General features: G+C 51.6%; 1 protein-coding gene across 2 annotated transcripts in view; it reads left to right on the top strand.

The window, feature by feature from the left end:
- The window catches only part of PAN3 (poly(A) specific ribonuclease subunit PAN3), a 1,023,990-nt gene that overhangs the window by 630,526 nt on the left and 372,456 nt on the right, over positions 1–21,008 (top strand). For both annotated transcript variants that reach the window (XM_086935164.1, XM_086935165.1), the window contains exon 14: positions 12,100–12,265. In XM_086935164.1, the coding sequence (XP_086791290.1) occupies positions 12,100–12,265 (166 nt within the window). The remainder of the gene's footprint in view (positions 1–12,099; positions 12,266–21,008) is intronic.

Below are 21,008 nucleotides of genomic sequence, written 5' to 3'. Positions count from 1 at the left end.
AACATCATTTGCTATCTGTTACACCTTTATAAGTGCAAACTAGCGTTCACTTCTATTCGGATACATCTATCCGCCATCGCAGCTTACCTTCAAAATAGGCAGCATCTCTCAGTCTTCAGGGTGCCAGCCATTAAAGCGTTTCTTGAAGGTCTGAAACGAGTCATTCCCCCAAGAACACCGCCAGCTCCGGTGTGGAACCTCAATGTGGTCCTCACCAGACTGATGGGACCACCGTTTGAGCCAATGCACTCGTGTGAACTGCAATTCCTAACGTGGAAAGTTGCTTTCCTAATTGCCATTACGTCACTAAGGCGTGTTAGTGAGTTGCAAGCGCTCACAATACAAGAGCCATTCATTCAGATTCATCCAAATAGGGTAGTGCTACGTACTAACCCCAAATTCCTTCCAAAGGTGGTGTCACATTTTCATCTCAACCAAACTATCGATTTGCCGGCATTCTTCCAGAACCCACAAACGGTGGCGGAAAGGATGCTCCATACGTTAGACGTACGGAGGGCATTGATGTACTACATAGACAGGACACAACACTTTAGGAAAACGAAACAACTCTTTGTTGCCTTCTCACCACAACACAAAGGCAACCCAATTTCCAAAGCAGGAATAGCCAGATGGATTGTTAAGTGCATTCAAATCTGTTATCATAAAGCCAAGCGCACTTTAACAATACCCCCAAAGGCACACTCCACACGCAAGTTGGGGGCATCCATGGCTTTCCTAGGAAACATTCCTCTAGAGGACATTTGCAGAGCAGCCACGTGGATTACACCACATACCTTTACAAAACACTACTGTGTTGATGTACATTCCAAACAGCAAGCGGCTGTAGGACAGGCTGTTCTCAAGACACTTTTTCAGGTTTCTGCAGCTGGCACGGGCAACCGCCGCTGATGGAGGGACTGCTATGTATTCTATGCTAAGATATGAATTTAGCAGCCCACATGCCTCGAACTGAATATGCTACTTACTAGTATGCATCTGTTCTTGGCATGTAGGGCTGCTAACATTCATATCGCCCACCCTCCTCCCCGGTGCCTGTCGCAGCTGCAGATATACTATTGTATTCAATCATTAGCATGGACATCCTTTACACTTTTCACTCCATCCTCTGCCACAATGGCGAAAAACAATCTGGGGATGGAGCCGATGCCCATGCGCACTGTAGTCCAGGGGAGGAGCCACCCATCTCAGGATACTTCGAAGACTCTTCCAGGACAACAATGTGCGATCATCCGGACCCAACACTAGGTGGCGATCTAATGCTAAGATATGAATGTTAGCAGCCCTACATGCCAAGAACAGATGCATACTAGTAAGTAGCATATTCATTAATCAACTGATGGAGATAATTTGATTATTGATTGTATTAAAAGGATCATGTACACGTTAATGCATATATTTTAAGATTGGGTACAAATGATCTGATGTAAGGTTTGTTTTATAATACATGGTGGACTTAAAGTGTATAAACATGCATGCATGGTTTTATGTTGAATATTCTGCGATATGTGCTATCTGATAGAGACTACTAGCCGCAGATTCCTTAACGTAGAATTATCTCCAGGCATGAGGCTGGATCCGGAAAAAAATTTCGCCACAGCATCCCTGTGCGCCGGGGGGCGTCACCACTGACTCCGCCCTGACGTCATCCACGTTCATGACGTCAGCGAGGATACCTAAGTCCCACCCCGGGGTGCCTATGTCAGTTTTGTCTCTTTCCGCGTGCAACTCGGATCCGAATTACTGTCCTGTCCTGTTTTCAGGCCTCCCATTCTCTATTTGCTTGGCGTTTAGTGGAACAGTGTGCGAATGCCTTCGAGCTTCAAGATGTGTACCTCCTGTGCACGTCCCCATGTCGGCGACTGACCCTAATCCGATTTACATGTGGTGCCTGGGTGAGCACCACGACGCTGAGAGTTGCGACGCCTGTCAACACCTTAAGCCTAAATCACGGCGGGAGCGCCAGATGAAGTTGCTGTTGGCGCGCTTATCCAGGTCGGTGTCGTCCCAGCGTCCATCCCCTACCAACAGAGGCAAGAAGCCGCCACGTTCGTCTGTGGAATCGCCTGGTAGGTCTTTCAGTATGTCTCAGAGGCCCTGCCCTCCTTCCTCCTTCCGCGGTGAACACCGTCTCCCCCAGGGACAGGTGCCCCCACCTGTTGCCTCCATACCCGCCGTTTCCCGGCGTAGAGGCGATTAGGGCCCAAATGACAGCCTACGCTGCGCTGCTGAAGGCTTCTTTGGCCCTTCCTCCACCTCCTGTGACATCTGCGGATCCCTTGCCTTGCGCAGGGGCTTCCGCAGCGGTCCCGCCTGAGCCGGCTCCAGCGCCAAAGGTTTCGGCTTCAGGTCGTAGGAGGGTGACGTCGTCAGGGTGTAGTCCTTTAGGGCTTCCCTCGTCACCGACTAGCATCCCTGCCTCGGTGCAAATGTCTACGGGGCTCCCTGTGGTGTCGCTGGCAATCGCTGGGACTCCGGGCTTGTCCCCGAGTACCCCTCGATCCTCTGAGCAGGTGGTTGCCTCACCAGAGGTAGAGCCGGTGCTGTTTAGGTGCTGGGAGCCTTTCGCCCCGGCTCCGGTGGAGTCTCGGATGGAGGCCAGGGCCTGGGGTGCCTTTCCGAGTTCCTCTCTGTCCTCGGCACGGGCAGCTGCTCCGTCTGAGGTCAAGCCCGTGCTGTTTAGCCGCCGTGCCTTCTCCCATTTGGCGTCTGCCTCGCCCCATTCCCTTGGAGACCAGGTGGCAGGAGTCGGCCGGGCGCCCTGTGGACCCACTCTGGCGGCGGTCGACGCTGATTAGACTCCAATGGCGGACTCCACGGAACCGCGCTGGCGCCAGGTTCTGAATTAGTCTCCTGAGGTCAGTCAACTGCTGGTGTGTTCCTCTCCGGGGACAGGTCGCCGTGTAGTTGCTTTTTCACAGGCATCTTCCAGGGCAGGCTTTTCTCTGTCCCCGCGGCCTAAATCCTCGAACCCTTCTTTCCATGACTCGCGGCTGGCTTCTCCACCTGCATCTCCGCCTTTCCCTGGGGCCCCTCAGGTCCCCTATTCCTCTGTGGATCCTCCTACATGTTGGGATTGGGCGCTACCCCCTGGACTAGGGGATGGGCGACTCAGTCTGCAACCGTCACCCACAGAGGAATTACTTTCACCTCCGCGGCGCCCTACTGAGGCCAGTGTTACCTTTGTTCGGGCTAGTTCCACGGCTGATGATATTCTGATGATGGGTGAACCTGTCACTCCATTTCCTACGGACAACCTCTTGGAGATTCTCCACCAGGGCTCTGGTGGACCGGAGTTGTTCCTTCTCTTTGAAGAATCACAACATAATTCTGTTATGGGGGCTTGGGGGCACCCTGCCACAGGCGATCCGGTGCCTCAGGCACTTCTGCACCGTCATCGTCCTGCTCCGCACGACCTGCCTGTCCTTCTTTCCACCCTGCTAGTCAAGGCGCTCTCCTGCGCAATGCCTTTCTGTGTTTGCCTGTGGTGTTGTTCCCTCAGTCTCAGGAGGCCCGGTGGTTAGATTCATGGGGGCGTCTTCACATCTTTCAGTGCTGCCTTGAGGGCGCTTAACACTGTGTGTGCTGACCAGGGCTACTTCTAGCCTGTGGGATTCTGTGGAGTCCCTTTTTTCTCAGGTCTCTCATGAGGGGGCCCGTGCTGATCTGCGGGGCCATGTGTCGGATGGTAGAGAGTTGGCCGCGTTTATTCTTCGTTCAGCTTTGGATGTTGCCAATGCTCTCGGCCGTACTATATGGCCACTTCTGTGGCTCTCAGTTGCCATGCTTGGCTACGAGATGCTGTGTTTCCTGAAAATATTAGGGAGCGTCTGGTCGACCTCCCTTTTGACAGGGTCTTGTTGTTTAATACTCATGCAGACTCCTCCATTCAGCGTCTTCTTGCGGGGCTCCTTCCTCCTCCTCCTCAGTAGGTTGGTTTGCTGATCCTCCGGGGCTTGGTGGGAGACGTTATCCCACTTGCTCCTGATATTTGGTTTTTGGATGGCTGTTAGTTTCTGTGAGGGATACTGTGCCCTCTGGGTCATTGGTTGGCTGCTGGTTCAGCCCCTTTTTTGGTAAGAATGTGTTTTCTGGCTGACTTCTAAGCCTTCTGTGGTTTCTGCCGCAGGTCTATGAATCTGATAGAGACTACTAGCCTCATATTCCTAAACATAGAATTATCCGCAGGCGTTAGACTGGATCCAGAAAACTCTTTTTTGCCACTGCATCCCTGTGCACCGGGGGAACGGCAGCACGCGCCTCCTCCCAGGCGTCCACGTACATGACATCAGTGAGGTAACATAAGTCCCACCCCGGCGCGCCTACGTCAGTTTTTTCCTTTTCCACGTGCAACGTGAATCTGGTCTATGCTCCGGGCCTGTTTGCCTTTCACTTTTGTGTTATCTGTGTGAAACAGTCTGCCAATGCCTTTGGGCTTTAAGTCTTGCACGTCATGTGGACGCCTTGTGTCGACAACAGACCCTCACCTCATTTGTATGTGGTGTCTGGGGAAATATCACAGCTCCACTGATTGTGAGGCATGCCAGCAATTGAGCCGAAGTTGCGGAGGGAGCGACGGATGAAACTTCTCTCTGCACGTCTTTGCAGTCAGCTTCTTCCCCTCGCTCAGCTTCGGAGGAAGGTTTTCGAAGCAGCCGCCGTAGCCACACGAGCGTCGCTCCCCGGTGGGTAAGTGTCGCAGTTTGTCCCTGAGGGCTGGTTTCTGGCCTGTTGGGGGCGTGGGCTCTCTGCGGGTGATGTGGCCCCACGTTTCATCCTCCTATCCACTGCTTCCCGGTGAGGGGGCGTCGAGAACCCAGATGGAGATATATGCGACGACTTTACAGGCCTAACTGACTTCTACTCCTCCTTCCCCTTCTGGGACGTCGGCGGATCCCTTGCACTGCGCGGGGTCCTCCTCCGCGGCGTCGCCGGCGCCGACTGGTTCGGCTCCAGGCTTGGAGGATGTGGTGCCGTTAGGGTGTGGCCCTTCAGGGGTCCCTCTGCTTTGCCGCAAACTCCTGCAGGAGTTCCTGTGGTGTCGCGGGAGGTCGCCGGGGCTCAGGTCGCATCCCCGAACCCCTGTCAGCCCTCTGGACAAGCGGCGGCCTTGTCTACGGCTGAGGTGACGCTGCTCCAGTGCCAGCAGCTGCTGGCCCGGGCGGCGCCTCAGGGGTCGACGGACCCCCTCGTCCCGCTATGGGTCGAGGCTGGAAGGGGACCCCTCGTCCCCCTCCGGGCCCCTCTCGATCTTGAATCGACCTTGGTGGCGCCACATGTGTCGGCGGACCCCCTGCGTACTATTCTGAGTCGAGGCTAGTTGAGGACTCCTTGTCACTCCCCAGGTCCCTCTCGTCCCTCCACCCAGGCGGCTGCCTCGTTGGAGGTCGAGTCGGCGCTGTTGCGGCGCCGTCCCTTGGCCACTTAAGCTCCAGATCAGCTCCGATCCCTGGTGCTGTGTGACGGGGAAGGCCTTTCCGGCGTCTCCTTTTGCGCTAGATGGTGATGACGTCCTGCCTCAGGCTGCGGACTAAACGGCGCCGGATAGACGTCGAGTCGCACACTCGTATTCGGATGCTCCCTCTTCTCCCGAGGGTGGTTGCCTGCTGGTGTCGGGCCGCCGCGTGGTGGCTTTTCCCCCGGCGTCATAAAAAGGCAGCTCCTCGCCATTCACGAGGCAGCGGTTTCCGCTGGAGGAGCGACTGGTTCCCGACTCCTCGGTCCCCCCTCCTACTTTTCAGTTCTGGCCCTTGCCTGCCTCGCTTGACTTCGGGGATGGCTGTCTTAGTTTGCAGCCGTTGCCCACAGAGGAGCTGCTTTCCCCACCGCTGGTCCGTACGGAGGCGGGTGCGGCCTTCCCTCGCGCTGTGTCCACGGCTGTGGGTATTTAGCGCATGGGTGATCCGGCTGCACATTTCCCTGCAGATCATCTTCTGGATGTTCTCCACCAGGGCTCTGGTGGGAGGGAGCTGTTGCTTCCCTTTGAGGGTTTGCTCCTTTCTTCCCTGATGGTGACTTGGGGGCGTCCCGCCACTGGGGACCAGGTGTCCCAACACCTCCTGCTCTGGCACCTTCCAGCACCGTGTGACCCGGCGTGTCTTTCCCTCCACCCCTCTGCCTCCAGCCCACTTTTGCGGACTGTCTTTCCCTCTCTGCCGCCGCTGTTGGCTCTACTGTCCCTGGAGGCCAGCTGGCTGGACTCTTGGGGGCGTAACATGTTTGCCTCGACCAGCGCCGTTCTGTGGGCCCTTAACACCTTGTGTGTTGGCTAGGGCCACCTCTTGTTTGTGGGACTCAGCAGAGTCCTTTGGGTCCACTGCTTCACAACAGACTGATCAGGTTGACTTGCGGCACCATGTGTTGGATGGCCGGGAGCCAGCGGCGTTTATTCTTTGCTCTGCTCTGGACATATCAGAGGTGCTGGGTCGTGCCATGGCCTCTTCAGTTGCCCTTTGCTGCCATGCTTGGCTTCGGGACAGTGTGTTTCCGGAAAATATTAGGAAACGGCTGGTTGATCTTCCCTTCAATGGCACTCTGTTATTCCATGCCCCGGCAGACCCGGCGATCCAGCGGTTCTTGGCGGGGCTTCGTCCTCCTCCTCCTCCTCCTCCTCCTCCTCCTCCTCCTCAGTGACTGATGGGTTGATCTGGTTCTTGGACCTCTTTTTGGGCTAGTCGCTCTTGTTGTTCTGTGTGTTTATGGCCATTCAAGTCCTCCTTGCGGAGACACTGGCTTTGTTGGCTGCTGAATCCCCCTTGTTGACTGGTGTTTTTTGCTTGAGATGTTTGCACATATTGCCCCTGAGATTAGGCCTTCTGTTCTCTTGGGCTGCTTGACAAGCCTTATGCGTGGGTTGTGTTTTTTCCCCTTGGCTCTTTTGGTTGGCCTCTGCTGCTGGAGTTTCTTCCAAAGAGGGTTCCCATGTCTTGGGACTTAATGTACCCTATGTGGGGTAATGGTAGCTGTTTTATAGCTTGTTCTGTGCTTGGGTGCTGTGGTCGCTTTCGCCTCTCTGCTCTCCATGGCGTTACGGTACGTTGCAGGTGCAACTCTGTTATTGTGGGTAGACTCCTTCCTGGGAGTGTCCGGGCCCTTCTTCGCCTTCCTGCTCTCTGTCTGCGTCTGGCTTGCCCTGAGGGCTTTGTCTTGTGGGTTCTCTGCCTCTAGCCAGGCTGCCGGTGCCGGCGCATTGTTTTTCTACTTCATTGTTCCTTCTGAGCACTCTGGTCGATTGGCCATTCTTGCCTTGTCCACTTCTTCTTTTGGCCCTGCACTCAGTTCTGCCTTTCCTCCCTAAGGGCTTTGATGGCTTTTGTGTTCTTCTCTCTTTCGGGTGTGGTCTGCCTGGTTCTTTCTGGATGACCCTGGGCTTCTTTTATGCTTCCTTCTGCTTTTATTGCTGTCGGCACCGTTCGATCTGGTCTATTGACTTCTGGCTGTGGTAGGCTCAGCTGCCCTCTTCACGGGATGTGTTGCCGGTGGGAGGGCTTGTCTTCATTCTCCCTCGTCTCCTTAGTCTTGAGGTTGATCTTCTTACTCAATCCTTCTCTTCCTTGCCTTGGCCTTGGGTGGCGGTTCTGTTGCCTTGTATGGGCGTGGGATGCTTCGCCCTCTTTGCCCGGCCCTTGTTTCCTCTGCGGAGTGTGGATGGGCTTCTTTTTCTTTTATTCTTTGTGTCCCCTTTGGGGTCGGTGGTCTTCTGCTTGTAGGGGTTCCCCTTGCCTGGGGGGACAGGGCTCCTCGCTTTGTCCGTTGGACTCATGCCCTTTCTGTTATGTCTAGGCTGTGGTGTCCTCTCACAGACCCTCCTTCCCCGTGGCCATGGCTAGGGTATCTATTCTATGTTGAGGAATCTGCGGCTAGTAGTCTCTATCAGATGTACGAGTTACTTACCTTCGGTAATGATATATCTGGTAGAGACGATTCTATATTTATAGCTTTAAATGCCATACATATAAACTAACATAGATGACAGGAGTGGTTAATCTTCCAAACGGTGACGTAATTTTCAAATGCCTTTATTGTGTTTCATAAAATCCACAGCCAAAATCCACAGCCTACGCGTTTCGCCCAACACGGGCTTCTTCAGGGCTTATTTTCATATCTTGGTACTACAATGACTCCAAATTGGGGTATCTTCATTAGTGTAGTCCAAACAATGGCGAATATATCCCACTTCATAAGATCACGCATTCAATAAAGGATTAAGTACTGTCCCATGATCCTTCCTATGTTGTCAAAATCCTTGCTTCTGAGGATGAGGGAAAAACTTTGAACATAGCCGTGTCGCTATCACGTGCCGATTAAGGCACAGTGTACTGTCCCCTACGTCGGAGCCCTTCTCCTTAAATCTTCTTTCCGGAAAGTGTGTGTCGAGAGGCAATTCTAGCCGATGGGTGGCTGTGCCTTCCATGAGTACTTTCTTTTTCCCTTTCTGACGGGATGATTTGTTCTGTTTCTTGTTCCTTTCCTCCTCTGTTGGCACATTGGAAGATGGGTTTACAGGTACTTTTGTGCCCTTCTACTTTTTGTTCCAGGCGGGGGCCTGCTTTTCTCTCGCCCCTCCCCTTTATTACTAAGTGTTCTAGTCCATCTTCTATCCTTGGGTTGGGGTCTTTTGGCTGTGCCTTTCCCCTTTGGTCCTTAGGGGGGGCGTCACACTTTCTGATGGGGCTGTCGTGGTGTTTTGTCATTCCTTGTTTGTCTTCGACTGGTTCCCCTTGATTGATATGTTCCTGGTCTCCAAGGTGGGGGCTGTCTCTGTACTGGCAGGGTTGCTGTTCAGGGATGCGCTCTGTTCTTTCTCCTTTTCCCTGCCTTTGGGCACTGCAGTGTTTGGCACTGCTACTTATGATGTTGTTCTTTACCACCCCTTTTTCCAATTTTTCTGCTTGTTCGCACACTGTTCCCATACTCCTACAGTTTGTCTGATGGCTCGGCTTTGTGGCGCGGAACAGTTCTCCAAAGAAAACTGACGTAGGCGCGCCGGGGTGGGACTTATGTGACCTCACTGATGTCACGTATGCGGACGACGCCTGGGCGGAGTCGTGTGATGCCGTCCACCCAGCGCGCAGGGATGCCATGGCAAAAAAGAGTTTTCCGGATCCAGTCTCACTCCTGGGGATAATTCTATGTTAAGGAAGCTTCGTCTAGAATCGTTACCGAAGGTAAGTAACTCCTACTTTTGTAATCTGATGCGCGATTGTTTTTTCAATAAGAGTGGTTGCCATGCTTTCTTGGGACATGTCCTACCCTATGTGAGGTATATATAGCTATAGTATAGCTTAGTCTTCTGCGGGGGGGGTGAACTCCCCCTGGCGGGTTCATTGCCATTCCCGGTGTTGCTTTATTACGAAGGTGTGATCTTTGGTACTTACTGGGGCTCGGCTTGGCCATCTACGGCGTTGTGCCACGGTCTTTCGCCCTTGCCTGCCATTTGGTCTGGGCCTTTGTCTGGGGTTTCTGAGGGCATAGTTTCCGGTGTTGACTACCTGGTCCGTCCTACTTGTTACTCCTCATCTTCTAGCTGTTCTCACTACTTAGTAGTTCGGTTCTGTCCGGGGTGGTCCCCTTAGGGGTCATTCGGGACGGTTTACTGGCCCTGCCCCTGTTCTGAGTCCGACGTGGTCCGTGCGTTTAGTTTCGTACCTTGTCAGCAGCTGGCTGCCCCCGCCTGCTCTTCTGTTCTGTGGCTGGCACCCTTGGTGGGGGCCCTGGACCCACTGCTTTTGTCCTGCGGGTCCATTGTGGACTTCCGTTCTTATTCTTATGCCTGCTTTACTGAAGTGTCGCTCAGTCTTGTCTTTGGCTTCAAGCTGTGATGAGCTCGGCAGTCCTGTTCACTGGGTATGTTTCCTGGTGGAGGGCTTGCCGTTTTTGGGCCTCTTCTCCTTCGAGTCTGTAGGTGGCTCTTCTTCCTCTGCGCTGTCTGTTCCTTGGGGCTTCCGGTGGAGTCCCCGGTACTTTGACTGGGCTTGGGGTGTTCAGCCCCCCCCCTACACATTTTGTATTGCTTTCTACAGTTGGTGAAGGCTGGGTTGCCTCTTTTGTCATTCTAACACATCCCCTGTGGGGCAGGTGTTCCTCCACGATGTTGAGGGTCTCTTCAGTTTAGGGCCTATGCCTCTTCCCTGCTGCGGTGGATGGGGCTATTTTCCCTGTCCCCGTTGCAGGTCCCCTGTGGGGGAGTCTTGGGCTTGTCTGAGCTGGAGAGGTCTTATCGCTGAACCCTCCTCCCCTTTGGGGTACAGCTAGGGTATCTATTCTACGTTAAGGAATCTGCGGCTAGTGGTCTCTATCAAATGTACGAGTTACTTACCTTCTGTAATGATGTATCCGGTAGAGACTATTCTAGCCGCAGATTCCTTCACGACCCACCCTAACTCCCCATTTCTGCGAGGGTCCTTCTCGGTCTTCTACGCTCGCCTGCTTTAGGGCAGCGGTCCTCTGTGAGTGCATTTTTCTTACTCCCTCCCTGGGGGATGCTCGTCTTGTTGTTGTTGCTCCATTCCTTCCCTTCTGGTGATTGTGGGCGAATGCCTGGGTACTTCTGCGCCCATGCATTTGATTTCCAATGCAGGGTTCATTGTGCCCTGCTTCCTTGTGTTGCTTGCCCTTCCTTCTCTTACAGTCCTTAGGGATGGGGTCCCCTGGCTGGCTCTCGACCCTCTGTTCTTTTCGGAGATCCCCCCTGCTGGTGGTGTTGGGGGATGACTTGTCATTGCTCTTCCATTCTGGCCTTGGAACTCTTCTTGGCTCCGGGCGATGGTTGCAGACTTCTTTGTCTGCTGTGCCTTTTTCACATGCCTTCTACCTCCAGGGAGGCTGTTAGGTTGGTTACAGACTTGCTTACAGTAGCTGTGCTCTATTCTTTCATTCCATGACTTGGTGCCTTAGTACCTGTCACTATTCTGGATGGTGCTTTTCCTCACCATTTGTTTCTTACCCTTCTGTATAGCTGAGTTTTCACACACTGTTCCACTATTCTCACAGTTTTGTTTGTGATGGCTCTGCGTTGTGGCGCGGAAAGTTCTCCAAAGAAAACAGACGTAGGCGCCCCAGGGTGGGACTTATGTATCCTCGCTGACGTCACAAAAGCGGACGACTTCAGGGCGGAGTTATGTGGTGCCGTCCCCCCGGCGCGCAGGAATGCTGTAGCCGAAAAGTTTTCCGGGTCCAGTCTCAGGCCTGGGGATAATTCTGCGTTAAGGAATCTGCGGCTAGAATCGTCTCTACCAGATACATCATTGCCCAAGGTAAGTAACTCGTACGTCATTTACATATTTATGTATTTTTTTATATTAATGTTTTCAAGGCAAATAAAGAAACAGGTTATTTCTTCAGGCTAAACATCGTCTGGGATCCTTAATTGATGCAACACAATTTCATTGAAGTGTTAATGGTTTGTCTAGGCACCTGTCTAAATGTTAAATGTACTCTCTATTTCATGCAATACAGTTGTGATATGTAACATATTATCATGCATACATACATGTAGGGAAGTATGAACAATAGGCATGAAGTCTATTACAGAAAGCAGATTTTTAGATATGTGAAATATGTGAGATACATATTAGTCACGACCTCTCATAAAGAATGTGAGAATCACCACACTGTTTAGCTAAAACTATTCAATTGCAATAAAAGGCCTATGCTGAAAGGTATGTGTCCTTTCGTATTCATTTTTAATTCCTGTTTTTGCAAGGGAATCATTTTAGAAGCTTTGTTTAAAGTATGGTATGAGTAAAGAGCACAGACATTTAGGTCTGTGACTTAAAAACATTTAAAGTATGGTACTCTCAATGCCCAAGGGCATATCTACGATCAAAAATGCAACCTCGTACCATAATTAACACCTCAGATTTCTTTAATTTAAAGTAGACGTCTTCTGAAGTAGATAAATTGTGGACTGATCCAATTTATTAGTTATTGAAGTTCTTCTGTTTTTAACCTGTCCATCCATCTATCGTGTATAAGTAAAAACAATTGTATGCAGTTTATTATGCAGCACATACAAATATTGGAATGAGCCATGATAATTAAAAAAAAAAAACATAATCAATTATATTTTGTCTGTTTTAGGCCAACATGATGGACCTTTACCACGCCAGCATGCTGGTTTGCTGCCGGAATCTCTGATTTGGGCTTATATTGTTCAACTAAGTTCTGCACTGCGAACCACTCACACAGCAGGACTGGCATGTCGTGTTATGGATCCAACTAAGATCATCATAACCGGCAAAACAAGGTATTCTTTCTCTAAGTAAAACAAACATCAGTAACCTAAGCTATCTCAAGCCTCCAACTTTGTGTGAACTATATTTGTACGAGATCATATGTACATATGTCAGTTACATCTGCTTCACAGATAATAGTCACTCATGATGTCCTGGTACTATTTTTACTCAATTTCTGCTTTTATGCTTAGTTCTGTGATGATAACCAAGACGTTGGTTAAAGAAATGTTTTTCAGTCTGTTCTATGCTGTTTAAGTTATAAGACTACCAGAATAGGGGGGGAAAACAGTAGCAGTCATGACTTAAGTATAACTTTCTCGATGTTACCGGCCGCAGACTCAATTACTCAGTTAGTCCTGACTAGTCACAAGTTCTCTAGGCTGTTGTTGACCATGCAGCAGATTGAAGCCATGCTACAAATCTTTAGTGCGCTTCCACTTCCCTCTGTTGCTTTTTTGGGGTCTCATTGAACCACAGCACTGCCGGCGGGTACTTCCCTGGTTCAGACTGTCTCCCACTATAATGTATAAGATCAGATATACATATGGCAGCTTGTCCTCTGTTTCACAGAAAATAGTTAATCATGATATCCTTGTACTAGTTTTACAAAATTCTGAAGCAAACTCCAGGGGAATCCTTATCAGATTTTTTTTGATGGACACTTTTAACCGCAGATTCTTTGCAGGAACTGGGCCTGTACTGGCTCCGGTACAAACTTGCTTCCTCCCATCTCATTATACTGATGTTGCCTTATATCTTGCTTTGCAAAACACCGGTCTGCTTGATACCTCCCCAAGACAGAACTTGACTCACCACATTGAGCCACCAACGGAAGTAACTGCAGCATTTTCAGTGGTTCCTCTGTAGGCAGCTGAGATGCTGCGGGAATTACAGCTGCCCTCCCTTTTGATTAAAACAAATGTTTAGACTGACATTTTGCAACCTGCAGCAGCAAAATCTGATCCCTTGCTCCCATCTAATGAGAGTCACAGATACTCTGATGGCTGCTTGGTCAAAATCACGTTCTTGCCTGTGTGTTAGCGGGCAGGTGGCCAGGTGTTATAGGCCAGCGCTTAGTAACCTGGATTTTCTCACCAATCAGCTCCTTTGTAGAGTCTCGTACAAAACTCATCCAGTAAAGTAAATAGTAATTCATTTTAGACAAGTCTGTTGATAGAGAATCTTAAAGTATAGATGTTTTTGGCAAACATGTTTTTCTCTACCAGGATGGCACAGAGTTCCTTAAACCGTGTCTGTGTGCTGGGCCGCTATCATGCTTTTTGGGACATGGCCAGCGAGGTCTTACTGATGGTCCTTGAAGAACCTATGGACACTTTGGCTAGGGCAAGCCATGATGAGCAGCGCTCAACCAAGTATATCATCTGCACAAACTCAGAAACTACAGAATGCATTGACAGGGCAGTTGGTACCAGTGGTGTGCTTCATAGACATACCTGTATGAGATCAGCCACATTTACCAGCGATGTACTGGCATCGTTAATGGTTATGCCCTTTGGTGGGTCTCATACTCCACGTTGGAATGCTTTAAAGACCGCAGAGCTACAGTGCATTCCTTCGGCTGTGAATGTGGAACAGGCAGACAACACCCATGACAGAAGTGGTATCAGTCCTCCAGTTCTTCTCCCCCTGCTAGAATAGTCAACAAACTGCTTTAGTTTGTCCTCAGTGAGGAGCAGAATTTAGCACTTCCTCTGAGGTTGGCGATCCGTCACGTCTGACATGCAGGTCTTTCATATTGTTCAAAAGGGCTGCACCCTATTTTTTCTCTCCTCCCCAGCCAGTATTTCTTCCGCATCAGAAAAAAGTTTGAAAGAGGATAGTTCTATCTGCAAGGTCCGTTGCAGGAGGTACGCCTGTTAATCTCTAAGGGTGTCATCGAGTCGGTGGCACAGTGAGCTAAAGAATGATGATGGATTAAACCCAGATCAGTTGACTGGGGGTGAGTGCTTGCAATGTTCAACACTCCGTCCATCATCCCCTTTGGTTTTGCTTTGTTCGCCATAAGTTGGCAGGGTATGCCCAGACATGGGACCCTTGCTCACTTTGCCATGCATTAGTTATCTAGATTCCTTACCGCCCCACCCATCCTCCCTGTTCTGCTAACCGATATCTAGGGTTAATATATCTCTCTTTGAGGGCCCTAGTTTCATGGCACCAGTGTCAGTTTCTTGCATGGCTCTGCGTTCCTGGCGCGGAAAGCTATGTACAGAACTGACGTCAGCACGCGAGGGCGGCGTCTAAGTACTCCGACGATGTCATCCAAGCGATCACGCCAACTGAGGCGGAGCCGCAGACAACACCTACCGATGCGCAGGGGTACTGCTGACGAAAGTTTTCTGGATCCAGTCTGACGCCTGGGGATATTCTAAGGTGAGGAATCCAACTAACTAATGTTTCTTACAGATATATCATTACCAAAGGTAAGTAACTTGTTCGTCTGGCCTTTGCCCGGAACCGCTTGGCTTCGGGGACGGCCGCCTTAGTTTGCTGCTGTCACCCACAGAGGAACTGCTTTCCCCACCGCGGGGCCCTACGGAGGCCGGTGCGGCCTTCGCTCGCGCTGTGACCACGGCTGTGGGTATTTTGCTCATGGGTGATCAGGTTGTTCATTTCCCAGCAGATCATCTTCTGGAGGTTCTCCACCAGGGCTCAGGTGGGAGGAAGCTGTTGCTTCCCTTTGAGGGTTCGCTCCTTTCTTCCCTGATGGGGACTTGGGGGCGTCCCGCCACTGGGAACCCGGTGCCCAAAGACCTCCTGCACCGGCACCTTCCAGCACCGCGTGACCCGGTGTGTCTTTCCCTCAACCACTCTGCCTCCAGCCCACTTTTGCGGACTGCCTTTCCCTCTCTGCTGCCGCTGTTGGCTCCACAATCGGGAGGCCCACTGGCTGGACTTTTGGGGGCGCAACATGTTCGCCTCAACCAGTGCCGCTCTGCGGGCCCTTAACACCTTATATGTGTTGGCTAGGGCCACCTCTTGTTTGTGGGACTCGGCCGAGTCCTTGGGGTCCGCTGCTTCACAAAAGACTGATCAGGTTGACTTGCGGCACCATGCATTGGATGGCCGGGAGCTAGCGGCGTTTATTCTTCGCTCTGCTGTGGACATATCGGAGGTGCTGGGTCGTGCCATGGCGTCTTCGGTTGCCCTTCGCCTCCATGCTTGACTTCGGGACAATGTGTTCTCGGAAAATATTAGGGAACGGCTGGTTGATCTTCACTTCGATGGCACTTGGTTATTTCATGCCCCGGCAGACTGGGCCATCCAGAGGTTCTTGGCGGGGCTTCGTCGACCTCCACATCCTCCTCCTTCTTCTTCTCCCCCTCAGTGACTGATGGGTTGATCTGGTTCTTGGACCTCCTTTTGGGCTAGTCGCCCATTTTGCTCGAGACCTCCTTGCGGAGACTGTGCCTTTGTTGACAGCTGGACGGCCCTTGTTGACTTCGTGTGTTTTGCTTGAGTTGTTTGCACAGATTGCTTGAGATTAGGCCTTCTGTTCTCTTGGGCTGCTTGACCAGCCTTCTGCGGGGGTTGTTTTTTTCCCCGTGGCTGTTTTGGTTGGCTTCTGCCACTGGAGTTTCTTCCAAAGAGGGTTCCCATGTCTTGGGACTTAACGTACCCTATGTGGGGTAGTGGTAGCTGTTATATAGCTTGTTATGCGCTTGGATGCTCTGGTCACCTTCGGCCTTCTGCTCTCCGTGGCGTTACAGTTTATGAAGTTGCAACTCTGTTATTGTGGGCGGACTCCTCTATGGGTGTGTCCGGGCCCATCTTCGCTTTCCTGCTCTCTGTCTTCGGCTGGTGCCTGGCTTGCCCCGAGGGCTTTGTCTTGTGGGTTCTCTGCCTCTAGCTAGGCTGCCGGTGCATTGTTTTTCTGCTTCATTGTGCCTTCTGAGCACTCTGGTGAATTGGCCATTCTTGCCTTGTCCACTTCTTCTTTGGGCCCTGCACTTGGTTCTGCCTCTCCTCCCTGAGGGCTGCGATAGATTTTGTGTTCCTCCCTCTTTGTGGTGTGGTCTACCTGGTTCTTCCGGGGTGACCCTGGGCTTCTTTTCTGCTTCCACCTGGTTTTATTGCTGTCGGCACCATTCTGTCTGGTCTATTGACGTCTGGCTGTGGTAGGCTCAGCTGCCCTCTTCACGGGATGTGTTGCTGGTGGAAGGGCTTGTCTTCATTCTCCCTCGTCTCCTTGGAGTCTCGAGGTTGATCTTCTTACTCTATCCTTCTTTTCCTTGCCCTGGGTGACAGCTCTGTTGCCTTGTATGGGCGTGGGATGCTTTGGCCTCCTCTTGCCTCCTTCCCCAGGATGGGTTTGGCCCACAAAAGGGGAAGCTTCTAAGGGCTGCCACCTTTGTACTATGTCCCTGCCTTTTGCTCTCCCAGCAACTGGCTCCCACCAGTTCAGACCCCACTTTGGTCAGGAGAATCAGAGTTAAAACCAAGCTAAGAGGTGTGCCCACATTTGCCAACCCCACCCTTTAGGTACTGGGACTGGGTCAACACTGGTGGGTTTGCCCTCGGCGCCAGTCTAGATCCCCTACTCCGTTCCTGGAGTCGCCACGGTGTCGCTGCACAGCCCGGTGTGGCTTCCAGCTGTGACGCCAGGCGCGTCGGACAAGGTCGTAGAGGTGGAAGTGGATATGACGACGCCCTGACGTCGATCGGAGTCAGAGGTGCCACTTTCCAACACTGCAGTTCCATTGCACTCCAGAGTCGTTGCTGTCTCTGTTGCTGTTTCCCCAGTGTTGGAAGATTGTTCTGGAGTCGGTGACACTGGGGAGGTCGAATGCGTTACCAAAAGTAACTAACTTGTCCCTCAGTCCCCTCCATTTTGAAGCTGAAGGGACCCAACCAATTAGGAAGAGGCTCATGCCCCCCTCCCAATGGAGGGTGGTATAATGGGGGTGTACTCACCCCAAAGAAGGAACCCATTTGTCCCCACCTACTCACCCGTGTAATTGCCCCTAATTTTAGTATTTAGGGGTGACCCTGACCCTTGCTTCCTTAGATTCGAGGAAGAAAGGAGGACCGAAGAGCCATGCTGACCTAGGAAGAAGAGGACACCTACTGCTTTGGCCCCAGACCTACCGGCCTGTCCTGACTGATTTCAGCCTGCCTACATCGAGAACCCTGGCGAGTCCAGCAACCCCCAGAGCCCAGAGGACCTACCCTGCATGCATCTAACAGACTCTGTCTCCCATGAGCACCAGATTTGATAATGCCAAGACTCCCTCACAGAATCCGGATCCAGTGGCTCTGTGATTCTGCACCACTCTACATCTGACGCCCACGGCCGGACTTCGAGTGACCCTACACTACAAGGAGGTCTCCCCAGCGATCCTGACCTGGAATACGGTGTGCCTGACCTCCTTCAGTCTTCAAGAAAATTTCTGCAGCCTCAACCTGAAGGGTCCCCATGATCGCAACCGGAGGTGGTAAGAAAACCTGACGGCAGAAGACACCTGTGCACCCGACACCTCGCGGCCATGGGTGGCTAAGCCGCCGATGACCAGGCATCCGCCTAGCACCCAACGTACCTCTCCAGCTGGTGGTCACCTGCAGCGTCTTTTCCAAACCAGAGATCTCCATTGACATCAACTGGGTCCCCGACGGCTCCCTGGCACTCTGCACACGGCCGCCCCTGTGCCAATCGCGATGCAGGTACTGTGCTGATTATTGGCCCCTGCAGTGCTCTTCCTAACCTAAGGGGCTTTGCTGCCACAGCCAAGTGGCCTGCTCGTGACCAGTCCCTGACTGAAGTCCCCCTTAGCCTCTTTGGAACCAATGTCATGCTTTTTTGTTCCTAAAATGTTCTCTTGAACTGATGTTTTAAATGGAGAAAAAGTAACTACATTGCAAAACCTAAAAAGTCTTACTTGGCGTGTATTCGGAAAGCCCCGGCGTGGTAGCTAGGCATACCACCCAGAGTAGCCGACGGATGGAAAGTGGGTTATTGGTAGGGGCAAATGTAGGCCTGCCACTGGCAATAAGGCCACTAACACATGGTAGGACCCAGCATAGGTGTTAAAAAATAATTTCTATGCTCAACCCTTGGTAACGTGGCTTCGAGCAGACAGGCTTTACTTAAAAGACAGGAATGTAAAGCATTTAAAAACACCATTTCAGTAAATAATTAAGACACAACACAAAATAAAAATCCAAACCAATTTATAAAAATAGGTAATATTGTTATCTTTTAAATGACACCAAAACGAAAGAAAATCCACTGTAGATCCAGAGATATGAATTTTTAAAGATTAGTTACTTTTTAGTGCTTAGAAACAAACAGTGCTCCTTATAGTCATTTCATTTTCTCTGACAGGGACGCCTTTAGAAATTGTTCTAGAGAATCTCACCAAATGTGTTGTGTGCCTTCTCCAGCAGGCGGGGTCCTGTTAGAACTCCTTCCTGAAGTTCTGCTTGCGGGCCCCAAAGTATCCAACACACAAACCAAGGTTCTAGAATCTCCAAGAGGGTCCATGAAAGTGTGAAACTTCACTTCCGCAATCCACTTGAACAAAACCCTTACAAATCCACTGGTACTCCAGGCTGGGAATTCTTTGTGGGGATATCCAGGTGATCTCTGTTATCCTGTAGCTTACAGGTGTGAGAAGTTGGCCTGATATGCAGTGCTCACTATTCTAGTGATCACTATGTATCATTCCAAACGACCCTTATTGATGATTGGTTGTAAGTCAACCTTATAGACCAGCTATCCTAGTAGCATGGACAAGAGCAGTCTTTAGGCTAAACTGTAGAGGGCGTGTTAAGCCAGCTGTTATACCATCACATATACCTCTTGAACACAAAGTGAAAGGACACCACACAAGTTGTTATGAAAATAAAAGGATATTTATTTATAACAAGTCTACCCTGATCTCTTTATGAGTCGGGGAGCTAAGCACATAACAAAACTCTTAAGAAAATACTTCAAGTTGCACAATTTACACAAATGCCCGAGGGGTACGAAAAACCATATACTACAAAAGTAGAATGCGAAATACTAGCAGGTAAGTAACTGGATCCAGAGGCTTTAGGATCGCTAGGACTACACTACAGAACCTTCAGGTTAGGAGCAGGAGGCCTAGGGGGATCGGGTGCAGAGTGTGCACTCTCACGCGGGATGCGGGACAAAGTCTATGGATGCTAGTAAAATGCAAAGTTAGTGTTATCGGGCGAACCCGACTAGGTAGAGCTGAAACGAAAAAGGATTTGGACGCTTAGAGAGTGGTCCTGTGCTGGAGCACCGTGGTACTCGGTTTACCTAGCCCAGGGGCTGCGGCTGCATAGGGTTCAAGTGACGTCGGGAATCCTCGTTGATGCTCAGGAGCCTGAAGAAAGTAGTTGCTGGCAGGCGACCAGTGAAGATGTTCCGGGCTGATCCAAGGATGGATCAGTGAAGAGGGATACCTGTAAGCAGAGGGGACCAAGTTCTGAATCACTAGCCAGTGATTAGGTGGGCACCAGGATGGCACCGGACGAGGTCACTCAGCCAGGTGAAGAAGTGACACTGGATTCTGCTGCTGCACGGACCAGGGCGCTGATGTCGACCAGGCTGGAGGTCTGCGAGCTGTCCCACGTCGGATGTCTGCTGCTGGCGATGCTGGATCCGTTGAAGGAGGCAACAAGCCTTGGCTAAGGCAAGCCCACGTGGCGACACAAAATGGCGTCAGGAGTGGACCAGGAGGGTCCGAGGAAGTTCCCCTTCAAGAGGAGACCAGGGCCAGTCTAGAGGAGCTAGACCAGCGGTGAAACAAACATAGGACGTCGTCTGGAGGGTCACTAGCCAACGGGCAAGTGACCGGACAACGTGGCAAGCAACACAGAAGCAAAAGGGCCCCACGCAGATCTGGTAGATGCTGGGGGGCTGGACTTCGGTGCTCGTGCTGCTTGGGGTTGGGGCTTCTCTTACCACAGTGTACCCACTCGAGGGTCCCTCGGCGGTCGTGCTGGGTCAGTGTCGTGCTGGTTCTGATGATAGCCGGTTCCTCTGGTCTCGTCGCACCCACGGTTCTCAGCTGTGCTGTAGAGGCAGGTAGAGGTCAGAGAGGGCAGGGAGTCCGGGTCTCGTCATGCTGGTCGGTCTGGTTCCGGAGGAAGGACGTGCAGCAAACCGCAAGATACTTAGTTGGTGCCTGCTGATGCAGGGTGACTACTCCTTAGTCACAAGGGAGAAATCTTGAGAAGAAGTCGAGAGTTCCTTTCGTGGAAAGTAGTTTCAGGATTCAAAGATGATCTAATTTGGGAAGGGGGCCCGCTCCTATCTTTATACTAAGAAAAGGGGCTGGCACGCGACTAGGTCCTGCCTATGGGTGGGACCAGGAAGGGGGGTGGTTACACCCCTCTCCCCTGTCCGGACTTTCCCCAGCTCAGGGGCTGGCGTGCCCCTGGAACTGGTTCAAGCCGGCATATGCACAGTGAGCACCGGGGTGCCACTTGCAGTCACCTTCCTCTCAGCCCTGCCTACCTGGGATACGCAAAACCCTGTCTGGGATGGTGCTAGCACCGCCCCTGACAGGAAACCCTTTGTCCAAGCTCTCCTCGCTGGAAGGACTCCCAGCAGCAGGAGGTCAGACTTGTGTCTGTGGTGGCAGCATCCATTTTGTGATGCTGAGGCTCGAGTTAACTTTAACCGGGGTTCACAGTTACATACATGTCGTGTCCCTCTGGAAGGGTGGAATGCTAACCCCGTCGCCAGAATTGGCAAGGGGTTAGTATTCTAATTCGTATGACACC

This window comes from Lissotriton vulgaris, chromosome 8, assembly GCF_964263255.1.
Source record: "Lissotriton vulgaris chromosome 8, aLisVul1.2, whole genome shotgun sequence".
NCBI lineage: Eukaryota > Metazoa > Chordata > Amphibia > Caudata > Salamandridae > Lissotriton > Lissotriton vulgaris.
This window is presented reverse-complemented; position numbering and strand designations above follow the sequence as displayed.